This window comes from Notechis scutatus, chromosome 3 (genome assembly GCF_049901735.1).
Source record: "Notechis scutatus isolate UNSWTSFEM ecotype Mainland chromosome 3, rNotScu1.2, whole genome shotgun sequence".
In the NCBI taxonomy this organism is placed as follows: Eukaryota; Metazoa; Chordata; class Lepidosauria; order Squamata; family Elapidae; genus Notechis; species Notechis scutatus.
Window position 1 is genome coordinate 38,821,004 of NC_142011.1, and position 12,059 is coordinate 38,833,062.

The 12,059-nt window shown below is 34.9% G+C and overlaps 1 protein-coding gene across 4 annotated transcripts in view; it reads left to right on the forward strand.

The window, feature by feature from the left end:
- SYT6 (synaptotagmin 6) overlaps positions 1 to 11,143 on the forward strand; it is a 165,838-nt gene extending 154,695 nt beyond the window's left edge. For 2 of the 4 annotated variants that reach the window (XR_015748492.1, XR_015748493.1), the window contains 3 exons: positions 1,192 to 1,940; positions 9,087 to 9,141; positions 9,279 to 11,143. Coding sequence is in view for 2 of the 4 variants with exons in the window: in XM_087959559.1 (XP_087815685.1) it covers positions 1,192 to 1,263 (72 nt within the window). In the remaining 2 variants the exon portion in view is untranslated. Of the gene's footprint in view, positions 1 to 1,191; positions 6,424 to 9,086; positions 9,142 to 9,278 lie in introns of those variants that run through there. The other 2 variants (XM_087959560.1, XM_087959559.1) reach the window with 2 other exon arrangements.
- Positions 11,144 to 12,059: the final 916 nt, after the last annotated feature.

A 12,059-nucleotide genomic window follows, 5' to 3' on the forward strand; every position in this document is an offset into this window, starting at 1 on the left:
GGAGGGGAGGGAAAGAGAGAGGATAACATTTATTGTCATTTTTCTGTATATACAATGAAATTCCAATGCTGCTCTCAAAAAAAAATGCCCTGCACCAAACAATGTCACCATCCCAAGGATAGCAATAATGTAATAACAGCAGAAGCAACCAAAAGTGTCAATTTATACAAAATGACAGCAAAACTTACATACATGCATGCAGAATAATACAGAATAATAGAAAGAATAATTTAGTATATCCCATTTTGCATGTACAGACACCATCTTATTCCATCATCTTTCTCTATACATTTGTCACGGTAACAGAAAACCTGTGGATAAGAATTTCTACTGTTTTTTTTCAATTATAAACATTAAATTTGAGGGAAATGATACATAACAATGAATTAATTAATAAATTAAATAAATTGTGTTAGGCATGCTCACTAGCAAATTGAATTTTTTCCTTGATTGCTTAAATTCAATTTGTTATCCTTGTTAAACCTTATCTTTCTTAGAGCCTGTATCAATAATCTCTATCATATGATTCAATTGGATATCTATGAATCTTTCCCTATTTCTTTACTAAATCCCCCTCCAGAGACATTATCTTCTTAATTCCATCTATAGTTTTCAGAAGCTGTATTTTTTAATAATGAGGAGCTGGGCAAGAAACATAACCCCCATTGGTCTATATCATGTCTTTCTCCCATTTTACACATTCTATTGTAATTTTTAAATTCAGCAAAGTGTAGACATTACTGATTTATTCTCATAGTGCAAAAAAAAAGTAAAAGTAAAAAAAAAAAATCCCAGAAATGATCATCTCCATTTAGGAAAGCAGTATATTTTAAATCCAGACAATCATCCCCAGTGCAGAACATTTAAACCAATTGTTCTTTTTTTTTAAATGTTTCTCTACCTATTTATTGGTTTCACTATAAGCATGTTTAAAAGCTCTGGATCCAATCCAAACTTAGTTTTCAGTGTGTACACTCCTCCAGGTGTTCAAGCAATATTAATGGAGATTGCCACTGGGTCCATGGAAAGAAATACATGAATGTAATTGGGTCCTCTCTTAAATTTAAACTAATGAGACTACCCACTTATGCTGGGGTTTAAGCGGTGTCTAAACGCAAATAGAACTAAATTAATTGGTGAACTGCTTATGATGGTATTAAAAAAATTCAGCTGCCTTTTTTCTTTCCACAGTGGCATGGCCGTGCAGCCAGCTTTGATAGTCAAGGTTCCTGCCCCTCTCCCAAACCACCTTCAACACCATGATCCGTCAAGTGGTGAATATTGGGCCTCAACCAAATTATTTTTGTTTTGTTCTGATATTTTCTCCATGGGTCTTGAATTCTGATTCAACCTATTGCTGAGTAACAGAAGAATGGGGATCAGACATTCCTTGTTTCCACAGTGAAAAAAAAAGACACCAAGCCCTTTTACGGTGGTGTTTGTCTTAGTTATTTCTATCTCTCAAGGTGATGTACTTTGTGTTTTTCACTTTTTGGATATGGCTGCTAAGAAGAAAAGAAAAAAGAAAAGGCGTAGGCCAGAACTCTGGCCTGTAAAATAACCTGTAAAATAGTTATTTGTGTGTATGTAAAAGGACAAATAATAGAGAGCTGTTGCACTTCTGCATATCAGCATGAAGATTTAAAAGAAACAGCAGAATGAAAAATGAGAAAGCCTTGATTAGGCTCCTTGCGACATGCGAACACCCTTTTGTTATTGTGATCAGTAAGACATTACAGCTTTTCTTATTCATGCTGTGATGTTCATGGAATCTGTGAAATACAGCCCAGCCTGTCCTTCTGTTATATTTTAAAGAGTTGCTAATTCCTCAGGGAGAAATGATCCATTTTTCAGTAGTTGTGTTCTTGAAAGAGCCTTTTGCATGAATTCAGCTGCTTAAGGTCTTGTGAACTCCTGTGGCAGTTCTGCACTGATTACAGGTTTGTGAACTTTTTTTTAAATTATTTCTCTTTTATACATCGATTTGCCATTTCTCCTCTCCCCACCCTCTCCCCCCCAGGTAAAAATTGTTATATTTAGGTAGACATTTTTCCATTGTGATTTAGTTCAGGTTTCGTCAAGAAGCAAATACACTGAATTAAATTAGTTTGCCATAATTATTTTCAAAATTAACTTCTTTAAATTTGGAAGCTCAAACAGGGCAAAACCTCTTTCACACTCCTCTGTCCTGCAAAAATGAAAGATTACACATTTTTATGCCAATGTTTTCACAATCATTATTTCTGATACAGTTCTATTTCCTTTTCTTTGTTAAATCACAAGGTTGTCACATGGCATTTATCTTCATATGATTTTGAGGGTGCTAATAATGGCATGCTGGCGCTGTATGTAATCTTACTCTCATTTGCCCACCATTGCTCAAAATACTTTTCCATTTCTGCCTCTCTTGCCTGTGCTTATAGCCAGTTTGTAATATTTAAATCCAGCAATCAAGCAAGCTATACTAGATTAACATGGGTCTTTCTGAGAATTTATCATTATCGTTTCTCTCCTATTCTTTTTTTAAACATTCTTTTTAATTTCTCCAGGGACGTGCAAAAACCCTTAATCCACAGCCAAACAGCATGCTCATAGTAAACTTTTGCTGCAAATTTTGGCAAGTATTTCCCACCACCACCCCATGCAAATACCAAAAGTAAGTTGATATTAACTCTACTTCAGCTCAAGCCTTGCACATTCATTATCTTCAACATCTGCTATGTCTTATGTACCTACTTCTATGCTGTTGCCAAACAACTGAAAGGTGGCAGTCATAGTAGCCAGACTGCTGATATGTGGTTACTACAATACCAGCATTATCAATAACTGTATGTAACATTGCTCAGCGATGAAGACTTAATGTTGGCACTGCTGAATGACGAAGCTTGCAAAGTTTTGGCATGAATAGAGCTCTGTTAATCCAACTATGGAACCAATACTTTTAAAAGAAACATAATAGACAAATATTGATGGTCTCCGCTTAGAGCATTACCTTTCCAAAGCTTTCATTGCATGAAACCAATTTACATGTCTTTTGGGGATTGATATTTAAGCACAATGAGCAGTAGGAAAACTTGAATGCATCTGGTTTCACTGAACTAAACAAAACTATATTGTACTGTTACCCTTTTCACATCCTATTAATTTCAGTGGGAACTGAGATGTCTCTAGCTTTCTCTAAATTTTTCTCCATCCAGCACATATAATCCATGCCTGGAAGCAAAGGTCTAAATAAGGATTATCATTCTGAATCTGATTCTCCAAAGGTCAAATGTTGCTGCTAGGATGAGGCTATATACATCGTGTGGCACATACATAATACCTCTTCTGTTCTGTGCACTGAGAAACAAATTAACAATGCTTACAGACTTAAAAACACTGGCCAATACGCCTTCAGTAGGCGAAGCCAATACCCAGAGGCCATCAGTTTAAGAGTTTCTGGATCAGAGAAACCAATTACAATGTATTAATGGTTACCCACAATGAGTTTTCATGAGAATCTTAAGAATGACTTAGTTTACAAAAATACCTCTGCTCAGCTTTTTTGGTTTTGTTAGGCTTTTTATCTACTTGACAGGGATATTATTGTGGTCTTTCAAGTGATATTTGAAATATTTTGCTTTTAGACTTCCAGATTACCTGTAATGACAGAAATGTTCTCAAATCACTGTATATTAATGTTTCTCCCAGATATGTTCAGCCCAATTTTTTTAACAAACACTTTTAAAATTTAATCATAATCCTTATCTCTGCATTAATGTTCTGACTCACTGATCTGAATACTTTCCACACTTCTGTAAATAACTTTGAAGGGAAATTTTGTTCCGCTAAAGACCAATTTGTTCTAGCTCCTCACCACACCTTGTGTCTTAATTTCCTCTGTACGTGCCACATGCCACAGGAGCATCAGTCTAATAAAGTGACTTTTTTTTTGGAAACTCTTGTCTTGGGCATATTTTTGTGGAGGGGGGAGGTTTCAATTTCTTTTCTGCAATGAGAAACGGAAACAGGTAATAAAACAACATTGTGTCAACTGCCAAAAAAAAGACATTGAAACAAACTGAAAGGTACAGTCTAGTTTCTGTTAGGAAAGACATTTTTTTTTGCAATCTTACCTATGAGAAGTGAGTAATGGTTCTGAAAATAAGATATGTTCAAGTGCATAGTTGGAATACTTTATTATAGTTTTCCTCAATTGGGGGCCTTTAGATGTGGTGGTCATATTCCCAGCAAAGGTTTAATACACCCTCAGTGTAACAAAAGGAATCGGTTTCAAAAATCATGAGAATCTGAAACTTAAACTTTTTTAATTTTGCAAGTAAGAAGTTTTAAACAGTGTTGAAAATGCATGTAATTTTAATTATGGTCCATCAAATTGATGCCAACTGTTAGTACCTATCAGATAGGATAATATGTTCTCAATCTGGCCTTTCAGATTTTCCAGTGGTGGCTCTGGAATTGAATCCATCCACCTTGCTGATGCTCATCCATGCCTTTTTTTTTCCTTTTCCAACATTACACACTTCAAGAGAGACTAGGATCTTCTTACAATGTGCCGAAGATATAGTAATTTAAGCCAAGTGATTCATATCTCATGTGAGAATTTTGGTTTGATTTGTTGTGATCCATTTGTTACCTTTATAGGGTATCCATGATAATCTTGGAATTCTTTTCCAAGAACAAAGTTCAAGGGTTAATACAATTTTTCCTTCAGTCCATTTGATTTTCTTTTAATCAGTTACTATTTGTCCATTGGCGTCCTTCAACATGTCAATTCAAGGTCATAATCTCTCTCTGAGTTCAGAATTATTTTGGAAGACTTTCCTTGTTTTTCTATTTCTGTTTCTACCTTTGATGTCTTTACATATATCACTATAATACTGTTTCTTGTCTTTTCTAACAGCTTTCTGAAATTATTTGTTAAGTTCTTTGTTTTATTGGCTTTGGGATCTTTTTTGTTCTTGGCAATTTACACAATGTTTTGTCTTCTAGTTTTCTTTCTTCTTGTTTTTTGTCTCAGATTAAATCTTAACAATTCCTTTGATTTTCATGCCAGAATTCTCCTGCTTCCAAATCAGTTAGATATAGGACTATAAAAGCAATTATAGGACTATAAAGCAATTCCTGATGTTGTCCTTGAAAATTGTAATTATTTGATATTCACAAATGTTATTGTGGAAACCAGCTGGTGGGGATTTTCTGGGGAAGAAATGGTGGACTGGTAGATTGACTCCTTCAAGCTTGTCTGGAGGAAGTGAAGATGTGAGATTATCCACATTGCAGTCCATGCATTTGCTCCTCCCCAGGGAGATTTCCAGGCAGTAATCATCAGAGTGTGGGTGAACTGGGAGCTGAGCTGAGGGAATTTGCTGTTCTTAATCCAGCTGCAGACAGAATCTTCAGAGGACCCTAAATTTGTACTTCCTTTGTTAATCACCTTTGAAATTGCCAATTAACTGTTTTACGGAAATTAAAGTGACAAGACTGGAAACACCAGATCACTGTCTTCAACCCTTAGTATAAGAAAATGAAACTCTATCTTTATAAACTTTAAGAATTCAAAGTAAAGAGCAAAAAACAAGAAAGTTTCAAACAGATTAGGGGCTCAGAAAATGTTGAGAGATTTGATGTTGAATATTGAAACTTTGAAATTAATTTTAAAAAATAAATGCATTTTTATGGGAAAGAAAAAATATTTTGAGATTGGAGACATAACAATGGCATTCAGAGATTGTTGAAGAATTACACTGAGATTTTGAATCAATAATGTCAGTTTATGCATTTTTGTGAAGATTCTGTTTCCAGAAAAGCTGCTACATCAGAAGATGTTGTTATAGAAAATGTTCTGACATGGAAAAAAATGTGAACAGGAATTTTTCACTGATATACCAAAAAAAGTGGATGAAGCTATATAAAGAAGAGTAAGATAAAAATTCCAATTCATTTTTCTGTAAAAGGAAAGAACAAAATAATTGGCTCATTTGATGATGGCTAAAGTGGAACATGTTGTTATTTTAGGGGGATTCTTTCAAGACTTCTTGATATCTAGCCTGGAAAAATATTATTATTGGATTTACTTGCAGTTAACATGGTGTTTACACACTTTTTCCCTACAGTCATTTTATCTGTTTTAATCTGATAACATCTAAATTGACTTAGTATCTAATTGCCTTTGCATTTAAAGTAAGAAATCTTTGTGAGCTTGTTCTCTTTAAAGGAGATATTGCCCTTCTTTGTCATGTTAAATTTTAGCCTTTTGTTTATACTGGGGTACCAGGAGCACTTGATGCCTTCTAAATATGGATTTGCTAAATATGGATTTGCTTACAGTTAACAGTGAAACTGTTTATACTTGTGGTGAGGATGGGAAGTTGGTTTCCTTTTTTTTCCTCTTGTCTTTTTATGTTTTCTTCCTTTTTTGCTTTCTTGCATTTTTATTCTTTTTAGTTTTGTGTTATCTTTTATTATCGTAATTAAAACATTTAATAAAAGTATTATTTTAAAAAAGAAGCTGACTGGTTTTGTTCTTTTGTTTTAACTTGATTGGACACTTGCACATAAGCGATTTTTTATCTGTTCTACAGACAATCCCCAATTATATCTTTCCTTTGGTAACTGAGCACTGTTTGTCCTAATAATATACTTAATTTTATTTCTGTGTACTCCACCTGATTGATACCTTAATACAGTGATGGCTAACCTTTTCGGCACCAAGTGCCCAAAGCACGTGTGCATGCATCCCCAAAATGCAATGTGTGCGCACCCCGCACATGTGCCCCACCAACCAACGCATGTGTGTGCGACTCCCCCATGCCCCCATGCATGTGCACATGACACCCATGTCGCCCACATGCACCTGTGACCCCTGCATGTGCACCCCATCTCATGCATGTGTGTACAACCCACCGCACATGCAACCCCCTCACACATGCACGTGCAATCCCTAGGCGTACCCCGCCCCCACGCATGCATGGCAGAGACCTGAAGACCAGCTGGCTGGCGGGAGATGCATGCATGCCCAGTGAAGCTGAGCTGGGGTGATGGCTTGCGTGCCCAGAGAAAGGGCTCTGCATGCCACCTCTGGCACCCTTGCCATAGGTTTACCATCACGGCCTTAGTACATAGGCATCATTTAGGTTGTTTGAAGGATGTTACCAATGAAGAAAAAATTGGATTGGCAGAGCTTGATGAGTCATTCTCCTGCCTCATTTTCATTTTCTAGGCCAGGGCATATGGTGGTGTGGCTACAATTTTCTTCTTTGTATTTCTACCATTGTCATTTGTTCTCTGTTTATATACAAGCCCTGTCAGGGTTGTAAGATTGTTCTTAATAGTTCCTTGATTGGGCTGATGTTTACTGCTTGATTGCATATTAGGAGTGACGGAACCCGGGGATGGAGTTAGGAAAGAATTCAGCCTAGAATCCTATTTAGCCACATGCAGACTAAGTCCAACCCCCCTTCAATTCTATGGACCCTTATTTATCTCCAAGCACCTGCTAACTGTTAATTGAGAAGATCCCTGTGCATAGGCTGTTTATTAATACATTAGTTTAATTGGGCCTTCACATGTGGGCTTGGTCTTTCATGCCTAACATTAATCTAGATTAAACTAGATTGATTCAGGGAGAGGGTAGACTTGTGATTTTTGTGGGGGTTATAGGTTGATCCCTCTTTTAACTCCACCTGCCACTCCTTCTCCAATGGAATGTGTGTTTGAGTTGGTAGTTCCTTGATTGGGGTATTGTTTACTGCTTGACTGTTGGTCTGGTATTGTGTTTCTGGGGGTTCTCTGAAGCTTTATTACCAGGCTAGGTAAAATCCCTGGTGTATAGTTCAATACAGTGGCTGTTTATATACAGCTTCCCATATCAGTCTTAGTTGGTGTATGCTTTCTTCTTTGATGGCACTTTGATTAGCATATTGTTTTCCCTTTGATTTTTTAAAAACAATTTAGCAATTTATACTTAAATTCAGGAAGTATTTATTGATTTATTTGTTTGTTTGTTAAATTTATTTGCCACCTATCTCACTGTAGGGCTACTCTAAGCAGCTCACAATAATAAAAAGGAAGAAAAATGAAAGGAATGCATACAGAATAGAAATAAAATAATAGAACGATAAAAGGAACACAATGAGAATAACCCAAATGTGTTTTTTCAAGAGGCAACTGAACTTTCCTGTTTTTCTTTGAAGATCTTTCACTTCTCATCCAAGAAGCTTCTTCAGCTCTGACTGGATGGTGAGGGATGGAGGGATTTATATTCCTTGCAGGGATATTTGCATTCTTTTAGAGAATCATTGAGGCCACTTGGAGATTTGTCTGTGTCCTCAGGGTCACCTGAGTAAATGAGGGTGGAGCCTTCTTGGAACCGCTGAAAGGACTGTGTTGTGGAGCTGTGTTTTCCACGGGATGTTTTCTGCCCTGTGTCCCTTCATTGTTGAACAACTGGCGGAGGCTGTTGTTAATGAGTCTGTATTGTCTCCATCTCAAGCTGAAGCCCAAATGATTCCTGTAATCAGCATTTTTCTAGAAATGCGTTCAGACTCCCGCACCATTCTAGGATGTTCATCTCAAAGTGCACAGCTAAATGTTTGTGGGGATTCTCAGTCATCCTGCCATGACTGAGAATCACTATTGGATAGAGAAATGGCAAACAAAATTACAAATTTGAAATAATGTCACTCCTGATATTAGGAGACATGCTATGTAAAAACAAGTAAAATGAAATAGGAAAAAAATTTAAAAATCCTATGCCAAAATAACTAAGTAAAAAAAGGAAAAAAATAGGGGCCCTTAGCTGTCTGACATTACCTTTGTTGACCAATAGACTTAAAAGTGCGGAAAGTCGGTGAATTCAATCTTGAATTTGGCAGCAGGGTTTGGCAATCCACTCAAAAGCATCAAATTTAGCATTTTGTTAGCTAGAATAATTAATATTACACCTCCCTAGTTTTCTTACTTTCTTTGCAAACGTTCACTTCAAATGTTTTCTGTACAATTGCTATTCTGTTTTAGCAATTTCCTTTATAAAATGCAAAAGCCACATGTACTGTATAAAGCTTGAGTTTTCCATTCTTTCACAGAAATGAACTTTGTCTCAGGAGCCAACTAAAAGAACCTCTCTCAGTTCTTATGGAGGTCAGTACCAAGGACCTTTTATCTTTTTTTTAGAAATTGCATGTGAAATGCAGACATTCATGTTCTTTCTTTTCTTTTTAGAGCTGATTTTAATAGTTATTTATGAAAATATCCATGCCCTGCCTCTTGTTTCATAGGTTCTTGGAGTGACAGGAATTGGCTGATTTGATCTTGGCTCAGAAACTAGGTGCGCTTGGGCCTTACTAGCATTTGATTGGTAGACTACCACAGGATATCTGGGCTGTACATATCTGAATGAAACAACATTAAATCATTTGCATATTGTTGTCAAGGGAACTACATGGACACAATCATCAAGTGACAAGGAGTTGCAGCAAGTTTTACTTTCACAATAGTAATGGAAGTATATGCTAAAAGCCCACCCCGTCCCAAATCTTCAAGACATAAATTAAACAAACAACAAAATGAACTGATGAGATGAACATCTTTTTTAAAAAATGGAGAAAACAAGACTTCAAAGCTCTGTAAAATAATACTTTCAATGTCATGTTGCTGATATTATTATTTATAAAGAACTGGTGTCTTCAAAAAGTAATTTACTTTTAATTTAAAAATGAACAAAGTTTTAGGACCTGATGGCATCTCTGAAATATATTACAAGATCTCTCAAATAACTTTGATTAAATTGCTACCGTGGTAATGAATGAAATTCAACAACAATCAGGGACTTTTCATCATGGAAAGAAGTTTTTATTTCTCGGATTTACAAGGAAGAAAATGATCCAATCTATCAAAGTGATAGAGCTTATTTTCTTATTGAATGTACTTCACAAACTTTTTATAACAAACTTGCAAAGAGAACAAGTGATTTTCTAGATGAATTAATTAATGCATCCTGACAAAATTTGATTTGTTCCAAAGAGATACATGAGAGACAATATCATATACAATGTGAATGTTGTGATAATATAAATTAAAACAAGAGAAATGGACCTTTGTTAATGCAGAGAAAGCCTTTGATTATTTTGAATGGTCTTCCATACTTAAATCTCTGAAGAAAATAAGTTTTACATGAATACAGAGTATTTATAAATAATAAGAATAATAATAATCTTCATGTGTTGATGATTTTTAATCACAAAAAACTACCCCAATGAAAGGAACAAAAGAAATCTGTATCCTGCCTCGTTCATTATTCATAGTGGCATTGCAAAGAAGATATATCAAGAAATGAATTTTCAGGAATTGAATGCTGCTCAGTAACATAAACTAAAATTATATGCTGATGTTGGGTACTTATACTTATTGAGAACACTTTAGAATTGATGATGGGATACATATACTAGCATGGTTTGACTCCATGATATTAGATCAATAAAAATCAAATGTTGACATAGCTTAACTGAAGAAGAAAAGCATCATTTGCACCAAATAAACAGTTTAATTTCACTACAAAAATGATAAAATCTGGCAATTTACATGACAAATATAAACATATTTAAATACAGTAATTATTCACAGATCTATAAAAATATGACAGATTTTTTTAAGACCAAGTTTAAGACTATTATCTTTTTTGGAAATAATTTTAGCTGATGACATGAATATTCTACTGAAGCTAAATGTTCCAAATGACTTTAACAAAAATTAAAAACAAGGTATTAAACAATAATAGAGACACGGAGAGCCATTTTGGTACAATGGTTAAAGCACCAGGTTAGAAAACAGGAAACCTTAAATTTAGTCCTCCTCTGATTACAAAACCAGCTAAGCAACTTTAGGAGAGTCACTGTCTCTTAGCCCTAGAAGAGGGCCTCCGAAACACAGTGCCCAAAAAAATATCCAGGGTCTTAATCTATAAATCTAAAAAGATGTCTTATCGCTGGTATGTTGATTGCTAAAATGATTAGTTCATTCTCTAAACATGGTTGAAATGTAGTGCTTAGATTGTGTTTATTTTTCCATATTTGATAGTAATATTGTAAAGTTTTACAATGTTGGAAAATAATTTATATTGAATGAAACCATTGTAAAAGCTGATTTTCCTTCCCACTGATTTTTTATTGAATATATTATTGCTAAACTTGCCTTCCCGCAAAGTATATTGAGTAAGCCTGTTCATGATAACTGCTACAAGGATACTCTACCCTTCCAACTGGAAAGTGTTCACAGTTCATTCTGTAGAAAAATAGCTAATTAAGTTTTTGGAGTATCCAAGATAACTTCATATGTCAAAAGTATCTCTGACACAGAATTAAATTCAACTGGGAAACCAGTTTTGGATTAAAACTCAATATATGGGATTTTTATCATATCTGATGTGACATTCAGATATCATATAATATCTGAAATATGGATTTATTTTAATGTAATTTTAATTGTTCAGATATGCATATGTTATTTAGATATTAAGAATGAATTATAGTTTTTAAAATGATATAGTATATTCAGTTGCTTAAAATTAATCAGTGACATACTGAAAATATTAACTGATTTAATGTTTGTAAACCCTCTGTTTTACTTTGTGCTTTTTTCATCCTTTCCCTTTTTTTCTTTCTCTGTGTGTGTGTTTTATTTTTTTCTTAAAATACTTAATAAAAACATAATTTAAAAGGTAAACTACTTGATGACCTACTTTTAAAAATCCAGAAATAAGTACCCTGATCCTAAGGAATTGCAAAGGATTGGAGGAGCAATTACATAGTGCAGAGGCTGAAGCAAGCATGAGAAAGAAACCCAAAATAATCCTGCCTTGATTTTGTTAGTAGAATAGAGGGCAGAATGAAATTTGGATAGGCTTCCAGTTTCTGGAAGTGTTAAGTAGCATTCTTGGATTCCTTGTGGTAACTATTTCTTGACTTGGCTTACCTCAAAGGTCTAACAGGAATTTACTTTCTCCCTCTACTTTATCCCAAAAACTAGGATAAGGAAATTTAATGGGATAGGGGCAAACTAAG